This window comes from Cricetulus griseus (genome assembly GCF_003668045.3).
Source record: "Cricetulus griseus strain 17A/GY chromosome 1 unlocalized genomic scaffold, alternate assembly CriGri-PICRH-1.0 chr1_1, whole genome shotgun sequence".
NCBI lineage: Eukaryota > Metazoa > Chordata > Mammalia > Rodentia > Cricetidae > Cricetulus > Cricetulus griseus.
Genome location: NW_023276807.1, coordinates 31,872,414 through 31,899,892, shown reverse-complemented (window position 1 = coordinate 31,899,892; position 27,479 = coordinate 31,872,414). Strand labels below are relative to the sequence as shown.

At 50.8% G+C, this 27,479-nt stretch overlaps 3 protein-coding genes and 1 long non-coding RNA gene across 5 annotated transcripts; 1 reads left to right on the top strand and 3 right to left on the bottom strand.

Moving 5' to 3' along the window:
• Positions 1-474: 474 nt before the first annotated feature.
• Positions 475-8,301, bottom strand: LOC103160429. Its single transcript, XR_003479537.2, has 2 exons — positions 7,581-8,301; positions 475-610 (listed from the first exon to the last, which is right to left on the bottom strand). It is a non-coding gene; the product is annotated as an uncharacterized LOC103160429 (long non-coding RNA).
• A 101-nt stretch (positions 8,302-8,402) lies between these two features.
• Positions 8,403-14,131, top strand: LOC100754792 (heat shock protein HSP 90-beta). The gene is made up of 12 exons (XM_027387409.2): positions 8,403-8,541; positions 9,777-9,923; positions 10,040-10,246; positions 10,472-10,631; positions 11,037-11,170; positions 11,253-11,561; positions 11,889-12,054; positions 12,210-12,400; positions 12,493-12,640; positions 12,758-13,026; positions 13,335-13,668; positions 13,776-14,131. Exons 2-12 carry the CDS (start codon positions 9,777-9,779, stop codon positions 13,883-13,885), a joined length of 2,175 nt encoding a protein of 724 aa, XP_027243210.1. The 5' UTR covers positions 8,403-8,541; the 3' UTR covers positions 13,886-14,131.
• Positions 14,132-14,209: 78 nt separating this feature from the next.
• Positions 14,210-18,115, bottom strand: Slc35b2 (solute carrier family 35 member B2). Of its 2 annotated transcripts, none has more exons than XM_027387411.2 (4): positions 17,971-18,115; positions 17,264-17,457; positions 16,931-17,085; positions 14,210-15,630 (listed from the first exon to the last, which is right to left on the bottom strand). In XM_027387411.2, the coding sequence occupies exons 1-4, from the start codon at positions 17,979-17,981 to the stop codon at positions 14,695-14,697; spliced, it is 1,296 nt and encodes a 431-aa protein (XP_027243212.1). In that variant the 5' UTR covers positions 17,982-18,115; the 3' UTR covers positions 14,210-14,694. The 2 variants fall into 2 exon arrangements, with proteins under 2 accessions (XP_027243212.1, XP_027243211.1); XM_027387410.2 differs by having other exon boundaries at positions 17,264-17,460; positions 17,971-18,092.
• Positions 18,116-18,887: 772 nt separating this feature from the next.
• Positions 18,888-27,196, bottom strand: Nfkbie (NFKB inhibitor epsilon). The gene is made up of 6 exons (XM_027387412.2): positions 26,585-27,196; positions 24,196-24,298; positions 23,207-23,429; positions 22,159-22,247; positions 21,543-21,782; positions 18,888-20,223 (listed from the first exon to the last, which is right to left on the bottom strand). Exons 1-6 carry the CDS (start codon positions 26,950-26,952, stop codon positions 20,158-20,160), a joined length of 1,089 nt encoding a protein of 362 aa, XP_027243213.1. The 5' UTR covers positions 26,953-27,196; the 3' UTR covers positions 18,888-20,157.
• Positions 27,197-27,479: the final 283 nt, after the last annotated feature.

Genomic DNA, 27,479 nt, shown 5'->3' with positions numbered 1-27,479 from the left:
ACCTGTCTCGAAAACAAACAAACAACAACAACAAAAAAACAGACTCCAAAACTACACAAGAAACCATGTCTGGAAAAACAAACACACGGGGGCTGGAGAGATGGCTCAGAGGTTAAGAGCACTGACTGCTCTTCCAGGGGTGCCCGAGTTCAATTCCCAGCAATCACATGGTGGCTCACAACCATCTGTAATGAGATCTGGTGCCCTCTTCTGGCCAGCAGGCATACATGCAGACAGAACACTGTATACATAATAAATAAATCTTAAAAAAAAAACAGAGAGAGAGCAAATAAATACAGAGAAAGGATATGATTTGATTTTCTGGGTGTCAGATCCCCTGATGTGTGAGTGACAGGAATCTGTGAGCTCCAAACTGAGTTCCTCGGGAAGACTGGAGAGATGACACAGCAGGTAAAAGTGCTTGCTTGCTCCTGTGTTCGGTTCCCAGGACCGACCGTGGGTGATTGATACTACTTGTAACTCCAGCTTCATTGAGTCCAGTGATGCCAGTGGAGGGCACCAAGTGTCTCTGGAGCTGGACTTTTAAGTGGTTAGGAGCCACCCAACATGGTTCTGGAACTGAACTCACTTGGTTCTTTGCCTTTTGATTCTGTGGAAGAGCAGCAAGTAGTCTTGAGTGCCAAGTCATTTCCACATCCTGTGTCCTCCTGCCTCAGCTTCTGGAGTGCTGGGATAATGTCCAGTTTTTACACTCAATTGAGCGTTTATTTTATTTCTGAATTTTCAAGACAGACAGGGTTTCCCTGTCTAGCTCTGGCTGTCCTGGAACTTGTTCTATAAACCAGGCTGACCTTGAACTCAGAGATCTGCCTGTTTTTGCCTTCTGAGTCCTGGGGCTAAAGGTATGTGCCACCACCAGCTGGCTGAAACTTTATCTATAACCTAAAGTATGATTAATATTTATAAATGTTCCAACTATTTGGGGGGGGCGGTGGTGAACAGGATCTCACCACATAATCTTATAGACCTGGCTAGCTTGGAACTTGCTATGTAGACCAGACCGGCCTCAAATTCACAAAGATCATCCTACTTCTGCCTCCTGAGTGTTGGGATTAAAGGTGTATGCCAGCATTCCCAGGCAAAGATGGCTCAACCATTAAGATGGGTTGCTACACAATCATCAGGACCACACTGGATGCCAGCACCCACGTAACCACCTGTGTAACTCCAGCTCCGAGGGATCCACTGCCTTTGTGCAGGGATAGATTTGAGTAGCTGCACGCACAGGTGTACATACAAGTACAAAACTTTCAGAAGGGCTGGGGCTTAAGCCCAGTGGTAGCCCTCTGGTTTAGCATTTGAGAGATACTCTGCTTTAGTCCCCAGGCCAGCAAATAAATACAGAGAAAGGATATGATTTGATTTTCTGGGTGTCAGATCCCCTGATGTGTGAGTGACAGGAATCTGTGAGCTCCAAACTGAGTTCCTCGGGAAGACTAACAAGCTCTATTAACTGCTGAATCATCTCTCCAGCCTGAGACTCCTTTGTACACACACACACACACACACACACACACACACACACACACACACACACGCCCTCCTTCTCCCCCCCCCTTTCACACACATACCAGACAGGCTACCTACTATGCAGTACAAGGATGACCATAGACTTTGATTTTTCTGAGTCTATCTAGCAAGTGCTGAGATTATAAGAATGAGCCACCATGACTGGTTCAGTCAGTGCTGGGAATCCAGCCTAGGTCTTCCTGCATGCCAGCCAAACACTCTCTACCAGCTGAGCTACATTCCAACCTTAAAATATTTCCATTTGGGGAGTTAGAGAGATGGCTCTGCAGTTAAGAGCACTTGCTCTTGCAGAAGATGGGGGTTTAATTCCCAGAGCCCAGGGTGTGGCTCACAAGTATCTGTAACTTCAGGTCTAGGGAAACAGTGCCCTCTTCTGGCCCCAAGGGGTACTGTGTAACATAGTGCACATAGGCAGGCAAAGCACCTATACACAAAAGAAGTAAAAAATAAATGAAAAAAATTAAAAAGCCACTCAAAACTTTATAGAAACTAAAATTCAGATCTCACATATCAAAATACCATCTTTAACTCAGACATGGTGGCATTTGCTTGTTCCAGCATTCTGGAAGCTGAAGTAGCCTAGACAACACTGAGAAACCAATCAGAGTGAAAGAAAAAGACAGGCAGCGAGAGTGAGGGCAAAGAGGAGTGGGAGGGGGATTGATTTTATATTTCTGATTTTTTTTATCTTGGCTCACTAACAATTGCAAAAATAAGTCTTTGCCTACAAGTCATAGGAAAACAAGCATGGGCCCGGCTGCAGCAGGTAGTGACCTGTTAATACCTGTTTTAGTTGGCCGCCTTCCAACAGCTTCTGAGGCCTGATCAAGAATAAACGCCATCATGGGAACAGTGGCAGTGGCAGCTGCTGCTTGGACCAACGGTCCTGGAGGCTTAGGGGGTTTAAGGATGTCTCTGATGGCCTTCCTCACTCAGGTTAGGATTCAGTAGGTACCTGCAGCTTTTATAACCTAGCCACTGCCTCAGGGCCACTTTGAGTTCTAACCAAACGGGCTCCTGAGCTATGGTTCCTTTCTAGGTCACTGGGAGTCTCCTGGCCTTTTCTCTTCTGGAAGCAGACCTCTGCACTAACCTGACTCCACAGGCCCTAAACCTGTCCCTCTCCCCAGGCCACCCTGGTTCATCCCAGGCCTGCTATGGGCCAGAGCCCCGCCCCTACCACATATACCACTTTGTATCCTCAGGCTAGGCTTTTAATGGGAATCTGGGACTGTCAGTTAGTGGAGGGAGGGTGGAGCTTCCCGACACAGACAAGTCTCCCAGGCTGCTTCCTCAGAGGGAAATGGAATTTTTAATTGTATTTGTGTTACATGCCAGGCAAGCATCCTACTACTGAGCTCTCTCTCCAGCCCTTCTTCCCTTCTTTTAAATTAGAAGTATTATTTTCTAGACAGGGTCTTACTATAATATCTGGCCTGTAGCCCAAGCTGGTCTCATGCTCACCTCCTAAGTGCTGGATTTAAGGCAGTCACCACCTCTGTTTTTCTTTTTTATTATTTTAGGGGGCTAGAGAAATGACTCAGCAGTTAAGAGTGCTTACCAATCCTCCATAGGCCCTGAGTTTGACTTCCAGCACCCAAATCTGGCTCCAGCTCCAAAGGCCTTTGGCTTCTCAGCATACCCACAACACTGTTTTTTTGTTTTTGTTTTTTTTTTTTTTTTGAAATTGGGTTTCTCTGTGTAGCCCTGACCATCCTGGAACTTGCTCTGTAGACCAAGCTGGCCTCCAACTCATAGATCCACCTGCTTCTGCCTCCCAAGGGCTGGGATTAAAAGCATGCACCACCACCATCCAGCACATTCTTTTTTTTTCCCAGACAGGGTTCTCTGTGTAGCCCTGGCTGTTCTGGAACTCACTCTGTACACCAGGCTGGCCTCAAACTCACAGAGATCCACCTGCCTCTGCTGGGATTAAAGGTGTGCATCACCACCATGGTCCAGCCTTTTTTTGAGACAGGGTTTCTCTGTATAGCTTTGAGCCTGTCCTGGAACTCGCTTTGTAGACCAGGCTGGCCTTGAACTCATAGACCTGCCTACCTCTGCCTTTCAGAGCGCTGGGATTAAAGGTGTGCAACACCACTACCCGGAACAATTTGGTTTTTTCCCAGAACAATTTTTTAAAGTGAATTTTTTCATCATTTTAAAACTTATTTTACGTTCAAATCAGTTTCCCTTCCCTTCTACTGCTCTCCGAGCCCCCCCCCAACACACACTGGTCTCACCTTGAGACAGGACCAACCTCCTCCCCCTGCATCAAGGCTGAACAAGGCATCCCACCATAGGGAGTAGGTTTCAAAGAGCCAGCTCATGCATCAGGGACAGGTCCTGGTCCCAACTGCTAGGGGCCTTTTCAAAGAAAATTTTAAAAATTAATTTTATTATTATGTGTGTGGGTGGGTGCATGCCATGGCACACTGAAGGCCAGATGACAACTTTGTGAAGTCAATTCTCTCCTTATGTGGGTTCTGGGACTCAGATCATCCCATTTACACCGCAAACACCTTTACTTACTGAGAGATCTCACCTTAAAAAAAATAATTTATTGGGAGCCAGGCAGTGGTGGTGCACACCTTTAAATGCAGCACTTGGGAGGCAGAGGCAGGCAGATCTCTGTGAGTTCGAGGCCAGCCTGTGCTACAGAGTGAGTGCCAGGTCAGGCTCCAAAGCTACACAGAGAAACCCTGTCTCAAAAAAAAACAAACGATAATAATAATAACAATAATAATAATTTGTTAGGGGTGGGAGAAATGGCTCAGTGGTTAAGGAGCACTGGCTGCTTTTTCAGAGGTTCTGGGCTCAATTCTCAGCACCCACATGGCAGCTCATAAATGTCTTATAACTCCTTTCTAGGGGATCTGGATCCCTCACATGAACATACCTGCAAGGAAAACACCAGTGCACATAAAATTAAAATAAATTATTAAAAAATAACATTTTTAAATTGTGTATGTGTGGTGTGTGTGTGTGTGTGTGAGTAGTATGTGGTATATGTGTGTGTGTGTATGAGTGGTATGTGGTGTGTATGTGTGTGTGTGTGTGTGTGTGTGTGTGTGGCAGGGTGTGTGTGCAGTTGAGTTCAGGTACCTGTGGAGTCAGATGCTTTGGATCCCCTGGAGCTGGAGTTACAGGTGGTCAAGCGCTGGGATGCTAGGAATGGAACTTGGGTTCTATGGAAGAGCAGCCAGTGCTCTTAACTGCTGAGCCATCTCTCCAGCCCACAGGCCACTTTTTTTTTTTTTTTTTTTTTTTTTTTTGGTTTTTCGAGACAGGGTTTCTCTGTGTAGCCCTGGCTATCCTGGAAACTCACTCCATAGACGACAAGATCCGCCTGTCTCAACCATTCAAGTGCTGGGATTTAAGGTGTGTACCACTACTGCCTGGCTCAAGACCCCCCCCCACACACACATACAGCCTTTCTGTAGCTTTGGAGCCTATCTCGCTCTGTAGACCAAGCAGGCCTCGAACTCACAGAGACCCTCCTGCCTCTGCCTCTCCAGTGCTGGGACTGAAGGTGTGCGTCACCTTCATAGGCCACTTTTTACTTTTATTTTTTTATAATTTATTTTTATTTCATTTGCATTGGTATTTTGCCTGTGAAAGGGTGTCAGATCTTGGACTTACAGACAGGTGTGAGCTGCCATGTGGATGCTGGGAATTGAACCCTGGTACTCTGGAAGAACAGCCAGTGCTTACTTAACTGCTGAGCCATTTCTCTAGCCCCTCCAGGGCATTTAAAAGAGGCCAGCCAGGTCTACAAATTGAGTTCCTGCAAGGCTACATAGAAAGATACTATTTTGTTTGTTTGTTTGTTTTTGTAGACATGGTTTATCTGTGTGGCTTTGGAGCCTGGCCTGGAACTCAATCTGTAGACCAGACTGTGGCCTATGAACTCACAGAGATCTGCCTGCCTCTGCCTCTTTAGTGCTGGGATTAAAGCTGTGCACTACAACTACCGGGCAATAGAGATGTTATTTTCTGACATCCCCTGCCCCAAGGAAAAAAAAGAGTATTTATCATGTATATAAGATACTTGAGCCGGGCGTTGGTGATGGTGATGCACGTCTTTAATCCCAGCACTCGGGAGGCAGAGGCAGGCTGATCTCTGTGAGTTCGAGGTCAGCCTGGTCTCCAGAGCAAGTGCCAGGACAGGCTCCAAAGCTACACAGAGAAACCCTGTCTCGAAAAACAAAAAAAAAAAAAAAAAAAAAAAAAAAAAAAAAAACTTGAGCCAGGTGGTGGTGTGGTGCACACCTTTGATCTAAGCACTCAAGAGGCAGAAGCAGGTGAATCTCTGAGTTCAAGGCCAGCCTGGTCTACAGAGCAAGTTCCAGGATGCCAGGACTACAGAGAAAAACCCAGCCTCAAAAAACCCCCCAAATAAAAAAAGCACGTGTGTGTGTGGGGGGGGGGTACACTGGCACCTCTGTGCACACACAGAGGTCAGAGGACAATTTCAGGAGCAAGTTCTCTCCTTTCACCATGGGATCTGAGGATCAAATTCAGGTCTAGGCTATGAAGCCTGCAGGACAAGGACAAATGTTTTTAGCCACTGAGTCATCTTGTTCCCTAAGCAGCCCTCCTCCCCCTCGGTTTTTTGAGACAGAATCTGCTACATAACCCTTAACTGTTCTGTTACTGAGCAGCTCAGACTGACCTTGTAATTAAAGGCATCCTCCTGACTCTACCACCCTAATGCTGAGACAGACACGTGCCACCAGACCCAGCAAAGTAAAAGGAATCTTTAAGTTGGTGCAAAATGACTCCCCCCCTCTTTTTTTTTTTATTTAACTATTAATGCACCAGGTCTCACTCTTGGCCTATAACTTGAAATCCTCTTGCCTCGGCTGCCTCTGTGCTGGAATTACAGGTGTGTATCAACATGCCCAGTATACTTTTCCCGACTAAGAAAGTCCCAGGAAGCTGCTCAGGAGCTGACATTGCTGGGGACCAGCCAAAGGAAAGCTCATGCATAGGAGTGACTCTTGGTCTGCTTCAGACTTGGTCTGCTTCAGAGGCCATGCCTCTGTCCCCATTCCTCTTCCAACCTGAAAGGAGCCTGGGTTTAGGGACCCTGCTATTCATGGAACCCTTCGTTTTCCTGTTCATGAAATGTGTAGACTAGATTTTGCCCGTTTAGAGGTCAGGAAAGCTGTCGCTTAAGAGCTAGGGAACGCAGGGCCTGGTATGTGTTTACTCTGGAGCTGCATGTCCAGCTTCGAGAACACCTAGGCCCCTTTTATTGAGAGAGGGTATGGTGAGTCTTAAGTTCATAGTTTTAGATTTTGATTCAATGCAGCACACTGGGGTCTTTTTAGCAATCTCTATATTCACTGATTTTTCTACAGGCTTCTCTCCCGATACAATTGAGAGGATAAAGACAGCAGGGTCAGGTGAACTGAAGCGGACAGAGGCAAAGGAAAATGGGAAGGCAACCACTGCTAAACAATGAAAGCACATTGGGGAAGATGGGCTGCATGCACGCACTAGGAAGGAAGGTGTGGGCGGTGGCGTCGGAGACCTTGGCCAGAGCCGGCAAAGAAAGGAGAGGAACATTTACAGAGCACGGAGTGGCCATTCTCTCCTGGTGGGCTCATCAGCCCAACTCGCTTCCAGAGGCGGCCTTGGAAAATGGCAAGGCTAGACGGACAGGCGAGGCCTGGACAGACAGCCCAGTGGGAAGGCAGGGCGGAGGTACTAGCGCAATTTGGTTCTGGCACCTGGAACTGGGCCAACCCGTGACTAGCATCTTCACGCAGCTGCCTAGAGCTCCCGCTAATCTGATAAGATGGAGATCTCCCTCTCCCTAGGTCCAAAGAGCTGCAGGAGGCAAGAGTGCTAGAAAAAGGGAAACCAGCTTGAGAAGCAGCTTGCAGTGCTCGCAAAGGGAGGGCGCACGGCCCCGTGCGCCTTGTCCGTGGGCCACCTCGGAGGCTGGGGGGTGGGGAGTGTCCCACCCATCAGTGTGGGGTCCCCGGTCTGTTCACAGAAAGGTGTCCGCAGTCACTCACCCCCGCAGATCACGTGCCCTGCGACCGATCCAGGTCAGCCATCCCTCTCTCTGGGCGCCATCCCGCGTTCCACCCCCGCCCCCCCCCGCAGCAATGTGGGGCTCCCAGGGCCGGGGTCGTCTAACCATAGCGCACAGTAGGAGCATTGGGGGGGGGGACACAGTTCGGCATTAAGAGCCGGGCAGTAGGTAGCGCCTAGCCGAGCGGCTGCCCCCGCCGCAGCGGGGGGAGGTGGAGCCTCGGGGGGAGGGGTTGAGACCGCCGAGACAGCCCTAGAAACTGCTGGAAGAAATCGCAGTACCGCCGGCGTTGCTCCTTCCGCCGCGCGCCGCCAAAGAGTCCCTGGCAGCCCAGGCCCGCGCCCCTCCCGCCCGAGCAGCTGCTCGCCGCCTGCAGCTGCGGCCCCGTTCCGGAGGGTGGGCATCGGGACCCCCTCCAGCTGGACAGCGAATGTCCCACTGTCCTGCTCTCTCCATGTAGGGAACACTCTGGGAGGTGGGCTCAGAGAACGGCAGCCGAGTTAGCCATCTCGGTGCTCTTGCGAGTCGGGGGTGGAGGCGCCTGCCTCGAGGTTTCTGGGGGAGTCGGCGGGATATCCGCGCGTGGACACATCCCTAGCAGCATAAGCGCACCCCGTGGCCCTCATCTTGCCATGGCCTTGTCCTGGTCGTGCAGGAGAGGCCTCGGCTCGCCGCACAGGCCCCGGGTCGCCCCCCCTCCCGCCCCCAGTTGCTACCATGACGTCAAGGTGGGCGGGCGGCGGCAGGTGCGGGCGGCGGCCCCGCCCCCTGAGGCGGAGGGATCCAAGGGCGGGGCCGAGCTGTGCTTCGCCTTATATAGGGCGGTCGGGGGCGTCTGGGAGCTCTCTTGAGTCACCCCCGCGCACACTAACCTCCGCGTGCGAGTCGGTCGCGCTCCGAGCCCACCCGGCCCTGTACTACTACTCGGCTTTCCTGTCAAGGTAAGGCCGCGGCCTCCGGCCCTGCGGCTTCCCGGGGCTCGTTCCCCGGGCTCTCCCCCCCCATTCGCATCCGTCCTAGAAGGTCCCCGCCCAGCCGGGCGGCCTGTGGGCTGGTGTACCCCGAGCTGCTTGCGTCTGGCCCCGCGGGGTGGCTCGGCGAGGCTCCTTGGGGCCCCGGGTTGGGGCCCCGGCGCGTGAGGTGGGGGCGCGGCCCAGCTGTGTGCAAGGCAGCCGCACGTGGTAGGCGCCGACCTGGGACGCTGCCATGTTTGCCCTCCACTTCCGGGCGCAGCTGCAGGGTCCGAAGGGGCCGCGCGGTGGCGGGCTCCGCGGCGTGACTCAGCACGGCCCTGTGAGGCTGGCCTGGCCGCCTCCTTTGGACGCCTTTCCCAACGTGGTTGGGGTTCTTGGGCGTGGGGGTCGTCCACGGGGTGGCAGGGACGCTTGAGCGCACTGCCATTTGCCTTTCCAGATCTTTCCTGCGCTCCGGGGAAGGAGGAGGAGGAACCCGGAGGGGGCTGGCACGGGAAGATCCATTGGTCCCTCCCCTACCCCTCCCCTACTCCTCCCCGCCCTGGAGCTCAGATTGTTCTGGAAGCTCCTGGTGCCCCGCCCCAGTGCCCGGATGCTGGGGCAGTGGGAGGGTTGCGGTGGCGCCCCCTCCCCGATGGCTGCCGCCGACGCGTGTCCGGCAGTGACGAGGGTCGCTGGAAGGCTCGGGCCACCATTTTACTTGTGTTCAGGGCTATGCAAGTCTGCGCAGTGAGAGAGGTCATGGTGGAGCTTTTACCTCTTTGTCCTGGTTTAATTGCTCCTTGAGTGCCTCCATGACTGCAGCCTCGGGTTCCCTGCTCCTGCTAGGATGGAGCGGCACATAGAAATGGCTGCTGTTTCTGTTAGTTTCTTTTTTGCCCAAATAAAGTTGTAAAGGGTTTCCTGTATATGTTCACCGGGTAGCTAACGAATTATCATTTCTTGAATTTTAACAAGGTATGTTGTCGGGTTGAGCCTGTTTGAGCTGTAGTATACCGTTTTGGCTGCGTTTGTTTGAAGAACCATCCATCCTTTGAGTTTTTTCCGTTTTCGGTTTACCAGCTTACTGTAGCTTTTCAAGGTCTTTTTAAAAATGGCGGTTCTCATCCCTTGGGAATGGATACTACTCAGCTTAAAGCATTTTGAATTGGAGTTTAAAGTGCATCCATCGTTTTAGTAATTAATGTGTAATGCTTTCTTAGATGCCTGAGGAGGTGCACCATGGCGAGGAAGAGGTGGAGACCTTTGCCTTCCAGGCAGAAATCGCCCAGCTCATGTCCTTGATCATAAATACTTTCTACTCAAACAAGGAGATTTTCCTTCGAGAATTGATCTCCAATGCTTCTGATGTGAGTATCACAGCTTCATAGAAGCCCAGTGAGGGATTGAGAGGAGTCTGCCGTGGGTTGAGAGCCAAGACAATGTTTGCAGAAATGGAATAATGTGGCTGTGTGTTTATTTACAGGCCTTGGACAAGATTCGCTATGAGAGCCTGACAGACCCTTCCAAATTGGACAGCGGCAAAGAGCTGAAGATTGACATCATCCCCAACCCTCAGGAGCGCACGCTGACTTTGGTGGACACGGGCATTGGCATGACCAAAGCTGATCTCATAAATAACTTGGGAACCATTGCTAAGTCTGGCACAAAGGCTTTCATGGAGGCTCTCCAGGTGTGTGGCCCTATATCCACAACATTCTCAATACTGCTTTTGACTTGTTAATTTTTCAGTACTTGTTTTCACTAGTGATATGGTAGGCTTTTAACCTATGGAGATCAGAGGATTACTGGCCAGTAGGTCCCAGGGATTGAACTACTTGATAGTTACACTTGAGTTCAGCAAGCACTTGTGCAGAACCATTTTACTTACCTCTTAACTTTTAAAATCCTTTGGCAGGCTGGTGCAGACATATCCATGATTGGGCAGTTTGGTGTTGGATTCTACTCTGCCTATCTCGTGGCAGAGAAAGTGGTTGTGATCACAAAGCACAATGATGACGAGCAGTATGCTTGGGAGTCCTCTGCTGGTGGATCCTTCACAGTGCGTGCAGACCATGGTAAGCTGCCTGTCCTCGTTTGGATGCTTGGTAGAATTCTCTGGAGGATAGAAAGTCCAAAGTCTTGATCATGCACTGTTTAATCTCAGCACTTTGGAGGCAGAGGCAGATGGATCTCTTGTTTTAGGACAGCCTGGGCTACATAGAAGCCCTGTGTCAAAATGGGGAGCAGGGGGTTGAGTATTTTGGTTGTAGTTTTTTTGTTTGTTTTTTTTTTCTTCATTGTGGTTTTTTGAGACAGGGTTTTTCCTGTGGCTTTGGAGGCTGTCCTGGAACTAGCTCTTGTAGACCAGGCTGGTCTTGAACTCAGAGATCCTCCTGCCAGGATTAAAGGCGTGCACCACCCCACCGCCCAGCTTAGTTGTAGTTTTCTATGTCTTGATTCTATCATTCACTTTTTTATAGGTGAGCCCATTGGCCGGGGTACCAAAGTCATCCTTCATCTCAAAGAAGACCAGACAGAGTACTTAGAGGAGAGGAGGGTCAAGGAAGTGGTGAAGAAACACTCGCAGTTCATAGGCTATCCCATCACCCTCTATGTGAGTATGGACTTGGCAGTATTTGAGCAGTCTTTGCTGGTGATAAGTTCTCCACAACTCATTATCCAATTTGGTAATTTAGTTGGAGAAGGAACGAGAGAAGGAGATCAGTGATGATGAGGCAGAAGAAGAGAAGGGTGAGAAAGAGGAAGAAGATAAGGATGATGAGGAAAAGCCAAAGATTGAAGATGTGGGATCAGATGAGGAAGATGACAGTGGCAAAGATAAGAAAAAGAAAACAAAGAAGATTAAGGAAAAATACATTGATCAGGAAGAGTTGAATAAGACTAAGCCCATTTGGACCAGAAACCCTGATGACATCACTCAAGAAGAATATGGTGAATTCTATAAGAGCCTCACCAATGATTGGGAGGACCACTTGGCAGTCAAGGTGAGAAACCTTACATGGTATGTTAATTGGAGGGGTACATAGAATGTGCTGGAGGTGGTACCAAGCAGCTTGTTCAACTGGACATCATGACTGTCTCTGGGAACTACTCAGGCCTTGCTTGGCAGTGGTTTAATTCACTTTTTTACCTTCTGGTGGTGGCCATGACTGCCATGGAGGGATACTTTTTGCTACTAGTATTCTAGGTTTACTTAGTATTTGAGCTAGTTTCTCATCGTAGGGTTTTTGGGGTGTGGCATTTCAGTGATAGATCTCTGATACTGGGACTTGAGGTGATGTTGTCCTGAAATGTACTACTGGGTTTTTCAGCACTTCTCTGTAGAGGGTCAGTTGGAATTCAGAGCATTGCTCTTCATTCCTCGGCGAGCTCCCTTTGACCTTTTTGAGAACAAGAAGAAGAAGAACAATATCAAACTGTACGTCCGTCGTGTGTTCATCATGGACAGCTGTGATGAGCTGATCCCCGAGTACCTCAGTGAGTATACCTTCAGCATACAGCTGAGACTATCTTTAACCCAGATAATTACAGTCCTTGGCTTCCCAAACCTTCACTTGGCTGGGTGACTTAAATCTGATAACCAGACCAGGTCTGACCCACCTCACCTGTTCCTTGGCTCTGGTTGATTGTAGACTTTATCCGTGGCGTGGTGGACTCTGAGGACCTGCCCCTGAACATCTCTCGAGAAATGCTCCAACAGAGCAAGATCCTGAAAGTTATCCGTAAAAACATTGTGAAGAAGTGCCTTGAGCTCTTCTCTGAGCTGGCTGAAGACAAAGAGAACTATAAGAAATTCTACGAGGCCTTCTCCAAGAACTTAAAGGTATAGTGAGCAAGTGATTTTTCTTCTGATGACTTTGTGTTGAAAGTATTTTTTTCAGCTCATATTTGGACTTTTCTTTCCTACCCTTAAAGCTTGGAATCCATGAAGATTCCACTAACCGTCGGCGTCTCTCTGAGCTGCTGCGCTATCATACCTCTCAGTCTGGAGATGAGATGACTTCCCTGTCAGAATATGTGTCCCGCATGAAGGAGACACAGAAGTCCATCTATTACATCACTGGTATGTTGGAGGGAGCTTGGGTCTGAGCACAAAGCTGCCTTGAAGGTGTGGGATTGGGGAAGACAGGACATGTTGCAGTTATAAAGGCCTTTGGTCACTGAGTCTTTAATCCTATAGGTGAGAGCAAAGAGCAGGTAGCCAACTCTGCCTTTGTGGAGCGTGTGCGGAAGCGAGGCTTTGAAGTGGTGTACATGACTGAGCCTATTGATGAGTACTGCGTGCAACAGCTCAAGGAGTTTGATGGAAAGAGTCTGGTCTCAGTGACTAAGGAAGGCCTGGAGCTGCCAGAAGATGAGGAAGAGAAGAAGAAAATGGAGGAGAGCAAGGCAAAATTTGAGAATCTCTGCAAGCTCATGAAGGAGATCTTGGATAAGAAGGTTGAGAAGGTAAGTTTGTTGGAAGTTTGTCCTCTAGAAATGTTATGCTGTTGTACAGTTAGTGTGGGGCCCTTCCCCCAGCAATACTGTATCTGTTGGTGAAGTAAGAACTTTTTTTCATATAACAGTGATTACACCATCTAAATCATACATGCAAGAAAAGGCCTTGTTGTGTGTTTCCCTGACCCTAACCCAGCATCCAGAGTAGCAGCTGAAGTTTTGTCATTCCACAAAGAACTTTTTATGTGGCTCCACATGGAGTGTGTGTCAGGACAGCCAAGGCTACATCTTGTGACTGACCATTTGGTTGTCCACAGGTGACCATCTCCAATAGGCTAGTGTCTTCACCCTGCTGCATTGTGACAAGCACCTATGGCTGGACAGCCAACATGGAGCGGATCATGAAGGCCCAGGCACTCAGAGACAACTCTACCATGGGCTACATGATGGCCAAAAAGCACCTAGAGATCAACCCTGACCACCCCATCGTGGAGACTCTGAGGCAGAAGGCTGAGGCAGATAAAAACGACAAAGCTGTCAAGGATCTGGTGGTGCTGCTGTTTGAGACTGCTCTGCTCTCCTCTGGTTTCTCACTTGAGGATCCCCAAACCCACTCCAACCGCATCTACCGCATGATCAAACTAGGCCTGGGTGAGTCAGCCTTGTGAGCCACATAGGTGGCAAGTTGTTGGACTGGCTGGATCCCCGCACAGACTTAGTACTACCATTTTGCTCAAGATTTATTTTTCTTTTTCTAGGTATCGATGAAGATGAGGTGACAGCAGAGGAGCCCAGTGCTGCTGTTCCTGATGAGATCCCCCCACTCGAGGGTGATGAGGATGCCTCCCGCATGGAAGAAGTAGATTAGAGATCCCCTGGGAAGACCATGTCCTCTGTATAGTTTCCCTGAGCCCCACCCCCCATGCCTTGGCTGGCCCCAACCTACCTGGCTCTCTGTTCAAGCTAGAGGATCTCTTTATCCTGTCCTTGTGCCTTAAGGCAGGAAAGTCCCCTCCCACAGAATAGCAGGGTTGGGTATTGTGTATTGTGGTTTTGTTTGTTTTATTTTGTTCTGAAATTAAAAGTATGTGAAAATAAAGAAAATGCAGTTTCATATAGTACTATTCTCCTTGTAAAGTACCACTCAGGATGGGAGGTAGTTCCCCTTTCAACCAACCAACACACGGCCAAGTCACTGCTGCAGTTTTAATCAAATAAGAGCAAAAGGTGACATTCCCAAGTAGCAAAACTTGAGCAAGGAACACAAAGGCCCCAAAGGGGCTGGGCAGGGCTTTGTTTGGCACAGCACCATTTTCACTAGTGTGCCCCCCTACCCCCCAACCACATTAGGACCTGTAAACTTTGTGCTGCTCTTGACCAGCTATGTCTGGCAGTCTTGCGGGTTGGGTGTTAAAGGAAAAACAAGCAAAGGCTAGGTGCTGGTTTACAGTTCTACCAGCTAAACCAAGGTCTCAGGTTGTGGGGAGGAGCTCTATCTGGATTATCTCCATAACTCAGACCCACAACTACCAAGTAAGTAGGTGGGGCTCTTAAGGCAAAAGAGGCTGCCTCCAGGGCTCCAATCCTCTGCTGTACACTGAGATGTTGAAAATAATTTTGCCCTTGAGTCAGCGCCTCTGATAAGCTACAGAAAACCAGAGTGAGGGTCCTTAGTCCTCATACCTTCTGCACTGGGGGCTCAGTTGGTACAACCTTCTTTCCCCGCTGCTTACGGCCCCGGGCATAGACTCTGAGTAGGAGGGCAGTGAAGACCACAGCCACTCCCAGTCCCCCCACCACAGTGACAGTGTGGCCATAGAGGAGGCAGGAGAGAAGGATGGCAATAGCCTGGCGGAGAGTCATGATGATGGTGAAGACAGCAGCTCCAAATTGTCCAATGGTATAGAAGATGAAGAGCTGGCCAAAGGCAGAGCAGATGGAGAGGAGGAGGGCATGAAGTGCAAACTCACTGTGCCGTCCCATAAAGCGGGCTCCCTCCAGGAGGGCCCCCTGCTCCAGTAGTGAGCCTACTGTGAAAAGACAGGAGAATAAATTGACCCCAAACATCATCTGCACTGATGACATCTTATAGGCAAACAGGGCATCCTGCCAGTTTGAGGTGAAGCTGTCAAAAGCAATGTAGCCTGCCAGTAGAATCAAGCCTGAGAGTGTGGTGGCTGGAGAGCTTCGGGGCTCTGGTCCACTAGACAGCAGAAACATGCTAACTCCAATGGAGATGAGGCCGGCAGTCAGGTATTCCCAGTGTTCATAGCTTCGTCTAGACACCAGCTTTCCCATCATCATGACAGGAATCACCTTGGAGGCCTTGGCCAGCACTTGGGTAGGGAAGCTGACAAATTTAAGCGCTTCGTATTGGCACCAGCTGCTAAGCACGTTAGACAGACTGGCAAAAGAGTACCGGTACATGGGTGCCCCATGACGGGGTTGTTTGCGTAGGACACAGTAGAGACCTGCCACGATCAGTGCCAGCACACGGTTCATTAGCACCAGGAACTGTGAGTCCATGAAGTGCTCGCCTGGTGATGTGGCGGTGGCCCCATAGCTGCCGGTCATCACTCTTTCCTGCAGTACACCCCAAGTCAGATAGGACACCTGGGAGGAGGAAGGGGGAAGAATGGTAATGGTAAACAAGAAAAGAAGGTGGAAGTCTCACTTTTCTCTCCTCCTTGGGATGATTGTATACGATGTAACAACACCATCCTTTCTGGTTCCTCTCTAGTAGAGGCTTCTTTCCTAAGATTTAATTCATCTTGTAGAGAATCACATGGAGTTGCAAACACAGTGACACCTGTTTTAGGATCACACCCTGTCCATCTTCTTAGCACAAGTTCATTAGAGCTGGCTCCATATACCATATAGTCTTATTTATTTTGAACCAATTCAAAATAAACTGGAATGTTTGGAAGCCTCAGAGAAGGCTGGCCACTTTCCCTTTGACATATATCTAAGTAGGTTGGCATCCACTCCAAACCATGGCCTGTGACAGCACCCTACTCACAAAGGCGGAATGGCTGCCTCAAGTTTTGTGTGTGTGTGGTCCTGGGGAATCGACTGTACTTGGTAGGCAACTACTCTACTAATGGGTTATATCCCTAGAGCCCCTCCCACAGTATTTTATTATTTTGAGACAGGGTCTTGCTATGCAGCTCTAGTTATACTAGAACTTGACATGTAAACCAAGATGATCTCCAACTCCAGAGATCCACCCACTCTGCCTCCTACATGCTGGGACAGACATACCTCAACACTTGGTTTATTTTATGTTTTAACAGAATCTCACACTAAATTGCTCAGGCAGGCCTTGGATTTTTTTCTTCTATTTTATTTTAGTTTTTATTTTTTGGCTTTTCAAGATAGGGTGTGTCTGTGTAGCTCTGGCTGTCCTGGGACTTGCTCTGGAGACCAGGCTGACCTCGAACTCAGAGAGATTCTCCAGCCTCCAGAGTGCTGGATTAAAGGCATGTGCCACCACTACCAGGCGCAGGCCTTGAATTTTCAATTCTTTTGCTTTAGTTTCCAAACAGGTGGGTTGACAGCTTGCGCCACCTTGCTTGGCTTTCCCAAAAATTTTGTAAGTGAGCTCATACATTAGACACAGTACACAGAGCAGTAAAAGAGCACAGAACAAAAATACAGAAAAGACAGGCCCTCTTCCACACTAGACATCATTACAGATTGTATGGTGAACTTTTGGGAAGGTGTTGAAGGAGGAAAGGATAAGAGGAAGAGAGTAGCATTTCCTTCAACACTTTCAGGGAGGGACTGTCCTCCAGGGACATAAACCATACCTAAATCAACAAACCTTTGGTATGGGCAGGACAACTTTGGCTTCCATTAAGTCCCTGGCTGTCTGTACCCAACCTGGGAAGAGAAGGGGAGCCTGTCTACTTACCTGGAGCCCCGAGGCACAGAAGATCAGCTTCAGGACCTGCCAAGAGGGACTACTGTCTGCTGTCTCTGTCCGGGGAGCCAGTGGAACCTCATCAGAGGCCTTGGGCTCATTGCCAAACACACAGGCCTTCACCAGGGGAAAGCAGAGACCCCTGCCTTTAGAAGACACACAAGGTCAAGCTCCACAACTTCTCTAGAGCAGCCAGCCCACACCCCCTCACCACCCCGTCTGACCCACTGGCTTCCCTCCCTTCCCAAGTAACGTTCAGCTTTGAGTATCTACCAACACCTGCAACCGTACCTCGCTCACGTCCCCACCCTTTGACCACATTACCTGTCTCCAGGTAGTTCTTCCGTCTTAAGTATTGCACCAGGAGGTAGCCAGGTACCATAAAACTGGCATAGCCAGCAACATTCAAGAAAAAGCGGAAGAACCACAGCTGTGTCCAGGACTGCGGAGGGGCTTCGGGGGACTCTCCACCTGCTCCCGAAGACGGGAGCGCGGCGAACACCACCACTGCCCACCACCTGCTGGGACAGCCAAAGCAGCGATTAGGGTTGCAGCTCTCCAGCCCTTTGCTGTCCGGAGGGGACTGTCCCAAGGAAGTACCCAGTGGCGTCCCCGCCCCCTCCGCCGCAGTCCAGCGGGACGGACAAAGAGCCTCTCTCTCTCCCTCTCTCTCTCTCTCGGGGGGTCCGATGCAGGCCAGGCAGAGCCTCCTCCCTGCCCGGGGGCGGCGCCGCCTGCCAGCCACATAGGTCGCCTCTGTTCCCTCCAGCGCGCGCGGGCAGCTCAGGCCACAGGCGCGTCCCCTCCCACTCCAGAGCGCCCGCCACAGCCCCGCAGCCCCTCCCGGAGACACTCCCGAAGCCCCCCGGGAACACAGGCCGCACGCTGCGCCCCCAATCCGCGCCGGCTCCTGACAGCGCCGCGCGGGTCTGCAGCGGGAAGACCCCACCCCGCCTCCCGAGCCCGGGGGTCTCGGTCACGTGGCCCCGGGGTCTCGGTCACGTGGGCCGTGGCTGCCCAAGCCCCCCCACCTGGCATCCATGGCCCAGCCGCGTGGGGCGGAGGGGGGACCGGGGCTTGCGAGTCCCCGGGCCGCACGCTCCCTCCGCTCCCTCCGCCGCCCGCTCCAGCAGCCAGCTAGCCAGCCTGCCAGCGGAAGTGCGCGCTCTTCCCGCCTCCTCCCGGCCTGAGCCCCTCCTCGGCGCCCCAACCACAGCGCCCCCGCGCGGCCCGGAGGCAGACCATCCCCGGTTCTCGCGGGGCACCCCAGTTGGGGCTCCCTCCCAATTCATGAGCCAGCTTGGTCACAGTCATCAACGCTTGCCTTTCCAGACACAGTGACGACTATTGCCACCTAGTGGACCGGACTTTTGAGTACCTGAGACCCAAGCACTTCCTAGTTTTCCCATTTTTTTTCTTTTTCTTGGTTTTTCCATTTCTAACTATGATGTCTCCTTCCTTTTTTGGCTGGGTCAGGGATCATCCCCCTAGTATCTGTGACCGTGACCTTCGAGACTCTGTATGACTTCGTGCATCCTCATTGTCCACTACTCACCGAACCCTGTAGAATCCTGCTGACCTGTTTTCAGTTCCTTTAACTTATGGAAGGCCTTCTTCCCCCAACGCTCTGCCCCTTTCTTTGCTCATCCTATATCACAACTTTCCTTTTTTCTTTTTCTCAAGACAGGATTTCTCTGTGTAGCCTTGGCTGTCCTGGAACTTGCTCTGTAGACCAGGCTGTCCTCAAACCACAGAGATCCGTGTGCCTCTGCCTCCTGAGCACTGGGATTAAAAGTGTGCACCACCACCAAGCTCTATGTCTCATTTTCTATGACACCCACCTGAAGCTTCCTTTGGCCACCCAGAGAATGATTCTCCACCTACTCCATTATCTTCCTTCCTGCTAGTTTTCCTCTTTCCAGCACCCATTGCAACTTATGACCATGTATTTAGTTGTTTATAATTTTAATAGCTGTCTCACTCACAGGATGCACTTGCTTAGAGTTTATAAATGCTAAGCATCAGAAACTATGTTGGTTTATTTCTTCTCGTTCTTCACGCCAGTCATGGGCCTGACCTAGCAGGGCCCTCAGTGTGTGGAATCTAAGGGGGAAAAAAAGTAGAGTTGCAGTTTTCTTGTGCTCAACGTCCCCAGGCTTCTTCAGGGGCATGCGTCTCCATATTCCTCCTCACTTTCCATCCCTGGGCATTTCCACATGAAGGAGATGTGTCTGTGCTGGCAGGAAATAGGCCTGAGAACTCATCCTCTTACCCTACCCAGCAAAGCCCTACCTACTCCCCTTGCTCAGGGGCCAGTTTCCTTCTCTCTCTGTTTACCTTGGGATCACAGGTCATGCCTGCCTATGCATACAACTGTAGAAGGGAAACTTTTGTTGTTGTTTTTGAAGACAGGGCTTCTCTGTAGCTTTGGAGCCTGACCTGGCACTCACTTTGTAGCCCAGGCTGGCCTCGAATTCACAGAGATCCACCTGCCTCTGCCTCCTGAGTGCTGGGATTAAAAGCATGGAGCCACCACCGACCTGCGGGGGAACATTTTTTTAAGTCTCTCTCTTCCATTTTAGTGTCATGTTACAAAATTATCCCTTCCCAAAGGCTCAGTTTGGAGCCTTATGTATGAAGTCTTTAGAAAAGTGTGTTTTCCCAGGCCCACAGACATCAGATTCATAATCCCAGCTACTCAGGAGGCTGAGACAGACGGATCCTAGTTCAAGGACTGTTTGGGCTACAGAATGAGTTCCAGGCTATCTCAGGCAACTCAGTGAGACCCTGTCACAAAATTAAAAGTAAAAAGAGGCTACATGATAGTAAGCTTGCCTGCCATTGGGAGGCTCTAGGTTCAACCCCCAGTCACAAGCACACTCAGGAGGGATTTTAGGTAAGACCCCTCAAGGTCCTGTTTGCTCATCCCTCTTTTTCCTGATGTTTGGCAATTTCTGCCCATGTCATCTTCAACAGAAGCAATCAGGCTTCACTCAGGATACCTGGGGCTTTGAGTGTCTTTCAAGACTCTCCATCCTGTCCACTTGGGAAGTTCTTCCTTCCGGACTGTCTCTTCCTCATTTGTAATCCTTCCTCTCATTTAGGACTACACTAGCCCCAGGCTCTGGCCTCAGCAGAGGGGCATGTTGCTTGGGCCCCAACTGCAGCAGCTGTGGCTCCAGCTTCCAGGTAGGAGAAGTAGGACCCCTGTTCTGGCTTCAGTCAGTACACAGCAGTGGCTTCCCAGAGATTTTCAGGTCATCAAAGGGCAAATAAGACAGGAGCTGAGAAAGACAAATGGAGAGAAACAGAGTTAAGGTCATGAGAAAGGACAGTAGGGACCTGGGAGGAACTCTTGTCAATACTGTCTTCCCAGATAGTGACTGTGACCTGGGCATGGCAGAGCCCCCAAAGTTTTAGGCAAGTGCTAAAATAAATCAAGCAGGATATCTGAGCTAGGAGTGGCTTAGAGCTAATCCAGTCCATAGGACTCTTCTTTGTTGATGGTGTGTGGGGGGGGATAAAGCATGAATTTTTTTTTAATTGGTTTTTCGAGACAGGGTTTCTCTGTGTAGCTTTGGAGTCTATCCTGGCACTCGCTCTGGAGACCAGGCTGGCCTCGAACTCACAGAGATCCGCCTGCCTCTGCCTCCCGAGTGCTGGGATTAAAGGCATGCACCACCAACGCCCGGCTGCATGAAATGTTTTGAACATTTTTATTTGTTTGTTTTTGAGACAGGGTTTCTCTGTAACAACCCTGGCTGTCCTGGAACTCACTTTGTACACCAGGCTGGCCTTGAACTCTTAGAGATCTGCCTGCCTTTGCCTCTCAAGTGCTGGGACTAAAGGCATGTGCCAGCTAACCTGGCTGAATATATTTTTATGTATATAAAATGTGAGTTTTGCCCGGTGGTGGAGGTAGAGGCAGGAGGATCTCTGAGTTTGAGGCCAGCCTGGTCTATACAGCGAGTTCCAGGACAGGCTCCAAAACTACAGAGAAACACTGTCTCAAAAACTAAACAAGGGCTGGAGAGATGGCTCAGAGGTTAAGAGCACTGGCTGCTCTTCCAGAGGTCCTGAATTCAATTCCCAGCAACCATATGGTGGCCCACAACCATTTGCAATGAGATCTGGTGCCCTCTTCTGGTGTGCAGATATATATGGAAGCAGAATGTTGTATACATAATAAATAAATAAAATCTTTAAAAAAAAAAAACTAAACAAAACCACAACAACAACAAAAAAAACCCAACAAAACCTGAGGAAAATAAAAAAAAAGAAGCAGTCCTGTTCGGCCCTAGCAGTTTGGGAGGGAAGAGGGGTTGAGCTTAGGCTGGCCCTGAAGTTGCTATACAGAAGACCTTCAGCATGTGATCCTCCTGTCCCCATTTCCCAAGTGCTGGCATTATAGATATATGTCACTTTATGTGGTGCTGGGGATTGAACCCAGAGCCTCTTCCATGCTAAGCAAGCACTCTGTCAACTGAGTTACATCTCCGACAGGACCCCAGCACTGTTAATTGGTAGTGGTCCTTTGCCTAATGAAAGAGCCTAACCCTGTTATGGGTGGGAGGCCCTGCAAGATAGAGCATATGTCTCTTACATCCTCGGCCAGGTCCTGGGGTGTCTCATCTTCCACATTCAGCAGCAGGGAGTCGGCACCAGCTTCACACAGAGTGGATGAAATGCTGCTAAGGCCCCGGCCAGCTGCCAGATGCAAAGGTGTGCAACCATTGAGCATTCGAGCATCTACCTGGGCCCCAGCCCGGAGCAAAAACTGCACCAGGCTATGTTCCTGGGTTTCCACAGCCAGGTGCAGTGCAGTCTTTCCACTGGTCGCCTCCTGGAGAAGAATAAGGGGTATGAATGTCAAGAGGTACTATGCCGGGGGCTGGAGAGATGGCTCAGAGATTAAGAGCACTGGCTGCTCTTCCAGAGGTCTTGAGTTCAATTCCCAGCAACCACATGATGGCTCACAACTATCTGTAATGAAATCTGGTGCCCCCCTCTGGCCTGCAGGGACACATGCAGACAGAATACTGTATACAAAATAAATATTTAAAAAAAAAAAGAGGTAATATGCTGAGTCTGAGCTCTGGAGATGGGGTGTCAACAGTTTAGCACTAGCAGAGGACCTGCAGCTAGACCAGATGCTGGCAGGTGGTGGACCAGGTGGTGGCAGGTGGAGGACTAGGTGGTGCCCTGATTGGTAGCTTCACCTGTGCATTGATGTCCGCGCCATTCTGAAGCAGCAATTCTATGAGTGGCTGGTTCCTCTGCAGCGTGGCGATGTGGAGACAGGCCAGACCTGGGGTGGGGTAGGGTGGAGACTGCTGTTTGCTATCTACTGATCCTTTTCTTCAGGGACTACCCAACCCTTCAGCCTCATGGGACTCTGCCTACTCAAAGCCTCTAATCACAGGACTGTTAAAATACAACCTCCCAAAAACCCCCTCAGAAGTCTGAGAGGAAAGGAACTCAGAGTTTCCATTTTTTCAGTCATATTACTGAAACTTTCATGCTTCAAGGGTCAGGTTTCTGAGTGGCAGCCCCAAATGCACACACTCTCCCAATATACACTCCTGGCTCTGCTAACACGTCTACCTACCTGGGGATCTTCCGAGCCCCAGTCTCTACCCAGGGGTGGTTCATTCCTATGTGCCTTATGGCTTTTATTTTACTTAATTTCACTGTTTCCTTCTGGTCTAGAACCGCCTTCCTCTCTCTAAGCCTGCCTGTAATAGAGAACCAGGTTGAATCTTACATTCTTTATCACTTTGCAGTCCCTTCTGTTCAAAGGTCCCTGACTCTGAGGACTTCCCTGACCACCCTACAAAAATCACCCCCGACCCTGCCACATCCCAGCTCTCCCCGTCGGCTCTCTACAACACTCACTTCCTTTAAACACACACATATTTCACTCTGTACATTTATCATCTGTCTCCCTCTTTCTTGGCTTTGCTCAAAGATGTAAGCTCTGCTCCTAGGACAATATGTGACACAACCGAAAGTGAGTTCATTTGTTCATCGAGTTGCTAAGAAGTTAAAAATCTTTAGGGCAAGATTTAGATTTCTGCTCATCACACTGCAGGCACTGGGTAAATCCTGAAACAGGTCATTCACTTGGCCCTTTAGTAAGGATGTACTGAGTGCTTGCGTACTTAGGCTGGAGGGATAGCTACAGGCAGGGTAGCAATCTTTCCTTCTCTGTCATTTGGGCCCCTGCCCAGCCCTTATTTACCCCTCAGGCCCTGGGGCTACTTGCACCTTGCCAGTTCTTCAGTTGGAGGTCCAGGGGGTGAGATGGCTCTCTGCCTGGCTCTGGCTGCTCCTCCAGCAGGCAGCAGGCACAGGCCAGATTCTGGCGCTGGCAAGCTACATGCAGAGCTGTGTCACCATGTTGGTCCTGCAGTACCTGGCTGGCTCCCTTCAGCACCAGTGCTCGAACTATATCTGGCTGGTCCAGATGAACAGCAAGATGAAGTGCTGTCTGTAGACAGAGAAGGTCACATGGTCACAGGGCCGCTGCAGTGGGCTCCTACCTCTGAGCACATGTTTGGGGACAGGGTACAACCATCTTTAAGTCCAGGAATCTTCTCTGAAAGTATCTGTAAAAGCCAGAGGTGGATCTTCCATGACATGACTCCCAAGCCTCTACCCCAGATGCTTGGGACTCCAATTCTGGTAGCAGGGTGAGGGAAACAGAGCCCCTTGCTCTTAGTCCTTCATCCTCTGGAGACATCTGTGTTATCAAGGGTTGGTCTGCAGGGGCTGGAGGGGAGGAAAGACAGCAGCCAGGGCAGTCTCTCTGACCACCCCCTCCTTAAGGCTCGGTTAAGATGTCCTCTCTTATAATCCCAGCATCCGGGAGGCAGAGGCAGGCGAATCTCTGTGAGTTTGAGACCAGCCTGGTCTATAAGAGCTACAAAGCCTCCAAAGGACAGCCTCCAAAGCCATAGAGAAACCCTGTCTCGAACTCCACCCACCAAAAAAAAGATGTCCTCTCTTTTGTTTGGCCTTCTTTGCCTGTCCCTCAAAGACTCCAGCCCCTACTCAAGCGGGGATAATCGACAATACAATGTCATCATGCTGTATAATTAGGAGGTGGTGATGAGTCTGTGGGCACCATCTGACTCATCTTTGTGTTGCAGCTGCTCTGTCTGGCAGGTAGCTTCCTATGGCCTCTGGTTTGGCTGCTGGATTTGGTGACCAGGTTACAGATAGGTATCTGCACATAGCCTTCTCTCTCTACTTACCTGGTAAAGGTTGTTCTGAATATCCAGAACTTCCTGGGGCAGGAAAGCCAAGCAACACAACAGCACCGATGGGGCTTCATGAATCACTGCCAGGTGGAGGAGCCTGGAACAGGAGAGGGCTAGGGTCAGGGCCCAGGTCGGGGGGGGGGGGGGCTTGAGGTTAGAATGAATGCATCAACCTCTAACTAGCTACCCACAACCAAGTCAGTGCAGGAAGTGAGAGTTTGGGCCAGGAAGTAAGAGGTTGGTACAGGAAGCCAGGATTCTGGAGGTAGGAGCTCCACGATCTGATGGCTAGACCTGTAGAGGACCTTGGCTGGGTGGGCACGTGGGCAGGGTGCTGACAGGACAAAAGCCTTCCTGTACAACTTGCCCACACCCAGCTCCCTTATGCCTCCAGGGCCTTGCCAGGCCAGCTGCAGCTCAAAGCTAAACTGAAAGCGGCTGGAGGAACACACAGGGGGTTTCCAGGGCTGAGTTACCCACCTCCCCACAACCGGGAGGACAGGAGGAGGAAGATGTGGGGCTCCCCCCAGAAACTCAGTGTCACACATTCCAAGGAGGGAAGAGGGCAAGCAAGGCATCTTGAACTGCTGCTCTATCCATTAGTCAAGAGGGCCATTCCTCAGCCTGCACAGGCCAGAGGGGGGCTTGTCAGAAACCCTCTCCTAAGTACAGCTTCAAGGGGAGTTTGGTGCTGTGCAGAAAATGTGTTTGACGGGGAGGGGGTGACAAGACTTGTAACTTAGGGGCAACTGAGTTATTTGGGATGGGAAGTTCCAGTCTTGGGGTTTCCCCACATCAGGTGGGGAAAACGAAAGCCAGGGCAAAAAAAAAAAAAAAAAAAAAAAAAAAGGTCTAGACCTGGATAGCTGCCTTGGGGCAGTTTGGCTAAAGGCCTCTCTGGGCTAGAGAGGGGTGGGGGGATACTTAGGCAGGAGGGGGGCAAGCTTTTGTTGAAGGGAGGTAGTAAAGAAGGCCAGAGAGAGTGACGGAGGGAGGGAGGAACCACTCTGGAAATCCCCTCGGCCAGGGCCTGCTCTCTGGGTCACATTCCTGCAGCCATCTCTCTCCCTCTCTCTCTCTCTCTCTCAGCCTCCCCTCCTCCCACTTCCTTTCCCACTTCCACACTTGCCACAGTGCAAGCACCTCCAAAGGAGGAAAGAGCTCCCTGGGGAGTCCTGACACTTCTACACACACACACACACACACACACACACACACACACACACACACAGAGAGAGAGAGAGAGAGAGAGAGAGAGAGAGAGAGAGAGCATCTGTCCCTAACCAGTTCTGGTCAAGGCTGGAGCTCAGAGGCTCACAAAGGAGGGCAGTGGGAGAAGGTGAGCATGGAGCTCCCAAAATTGAGGTTCTGGGCTAAGGTTTTGTGATCCAGGCACCAAGTACAAAAGGCTTTACTTCCTCTCTCCCACTCACAGGGTGGAAACTATCTTTGCCAAGTAACCACCCAAGACCCCCATATCTCCAACAAGCAGGTCAGGCCGGGTACCCCCTGCATTCCAGCATCTCTCATCTGGGACTCCAACAGCCCCTATTCTGTCTGTCATCTCCTTCTACCTAAAGCCAATTCTTACTGGCTACTCAATCCTACACACTTGATTGCCTCCCAGTCCAGCTGTACCTGACTCCAACTGGGACTCAGGGAGAAAAAGGGAAATGAAGAAATAAGACAGGAGAGTGACGGGAATTTGGGGAGCTGAGGAGGTGCAGGGTGTTGGGGAGGCTGACACCAAGCCATCACTTCCCTTTTCTAAGCAGAGGAGGAAGTAAGCTGGGGCAACCAGCTGCCTGTCCTGTTTGTTGGGGCAAGAATTCTCAGTCTAAGTCACCCTTCTTTTGGAACCAATTCCAAACAGGCATCCTGGTAGCACCCTTAACTCGACTTCCCGGGCTCAAACGGTAACCTGTAACTTGGTGTTGTCTTTTGTTCCTTCGGACAGGGCATTCTGAAGCCAGACCCTGGGATCTCAAATAGCAAACAGGAACATCCTCTCTCCCAACAAGAAAACCCAAAAACTGAATCAGTTGTGGGGAATTTCTCTTCCCAGGGGCGGGTCACTGGTAGATTTTCAAGATTCTGGCTGGCATTCCAGGTTCCAAGGGCCCTGCTAGCTCTGCCAGTCACAAAAGAGGGAGATGATGTCTGTTCTTTTAGTCTGAACCTGGCTACAGCTTAAAAGTAGGCTACGAGTTAAGTTTGGAGTTTGGAGAGGGGGGGCTGGCCCTTCCAGGGAGGTGCTTTGAGGGTCTATCTTCTTAGATGATGGCAGTGGTGGTGGTGGTGGTGGTGGTGGATGCCCAGCCAGTTGCAGCTCCCAGGGAGGCTCTGAATGATCATCCTATCTCAGCCTAGCCAGTTTACTCACGTGTCTCCATCCTCAGAGATGTATGTGAGCGCTTCGAGTTGCTGAGGGCTCAGCACCTCTGTGTGGGGCAGCGGTGAGTCTGGGGCCGGGTCCTCTACTTCGGGTCTCCCCAGCAAGGGCAAGGACTCGGTGAGAGAGGAGGAGGCATAGGTGGAGTCCGCCCGCTCTCCATCTGCATCTTCTTTCTCCCCTGGTTCCTTGTTGGTATCTGGAGGATGGCTCCAGGGCTGTGGGCAGCCTCTGTGCGAGGGTTCGGAGACTGGGGCCGCAGTAGGCTCGGGCAGGGAGCGCAGAGAGCGCAGCGACTCTATGCCGGAGTCGCACTGGCTGTCGTCCGCCTCGTCCGGCCCCTTCTGCGCATCCGACATGCCGGCCGCGCCAGCCCGGGGTCCGGGGTCCAGCGGGATCTAACTCTGAGATGTGCTGCGCGCTTTTCCGGGTTTATGGGTCCGCCTAGCAGAACCAGAGTCCCTCTCCGAGAGGCCTCATTACCCGGCTGTGCAGGCGCGAGGAGCGGACAAGAACCGAGAGAAGTCCAGGGCTCCCACCAGGTCCACCGCAGCGGACGCTTTGAGCAGCTGAACGGTCCCTGGTCCAGTCTCCTCTCTTGCCCCGCCCCCGGGCCCAAGAAGCGGCGGCCAGTCACTGCCACGCCCACGGCCCCGCCCCTCAAAGGCGCTTCCGGGTAGAGCCCCGCCCCTCCGGAATCCCCCTGGTCTGTTGCCTGGGTAGGCTGGGAGTCTCTGGTTACCAGTCTTGACTCATCTTGCGTTGATTGTTTCGCCCATTCATTCCTTCCTTCATTCATTCGTTCATCATTCATTTCACTCTTCCCCTTCCTTTTTGTTTCATTCATTAATCCCATGCATTCGTTCGTTCCTTCCTGTATTTCTGT

Excerpts from the sequence above, each read along its gene's own strand:
- LOC100754792 (XM_027387409.2), top strand. The coding sequence starts at position 9,777 with ATGCCTGAGGAGGTGCACCATGGCGAGGAAGAGGTGGAGACCTTTGCC. Across the intron at positions 10,632-11,036 it reads CACAGTGCGTGCAGACCATG|GTGAGCCCATTGGCCGGGGT; the intron begins GTAAGCTGCCTG and ends ACTTTTTTATAG. Across the intron at positions 12,641-12,757 it reads GTCCATCTATTACATCACTG|GTGAGAGCAAAGAGCAGGTA; the intron begins GTATGTTGGAGG and ends TTAATCCTATAG.
- Slc35b2 (XM_027387410.2), bottom strand. Across the intron at positions 17,086-17,263 it reads GAAGAACTACCTGGAGACAG|GCAGGGGTCTCTGCTTTCCC; the intron begins GTAATGTGGTCA and ends TGTCTTCTAAAG. Across the intron at positions 15,631-16,930 it reads TCTGTGCCTCGGGGCTCCAG|GTGTCCTATCTGACTTGGGG; the intron begins GTAAGTAGACAG and ends TCCTCCTCCCAG.
- Nfkbie (XM_027387412.2), bottom strand. The coding sequence starts at position 26,952 with ATGTCGGATGCGCAGAAGGGGCCGGACGAGGCGGACGACAGCCAGTGC. Across the intron at positions 23,430-24,195 it reads TTCAGAACAACCTTTACCAG|ACAGCACTTCATCTTGCTGT; the intron begins GTAAGTAGAGAG and ends CTCTGTCTACAG. Across the intron at positions 21,783-22,158 it reads GCGCGGACATCAATGCACAG|GAGGCGACCAGTGGAAAGAC; the intron begins GTGAAGCTACCA and ends ATTCTTCTCCAG.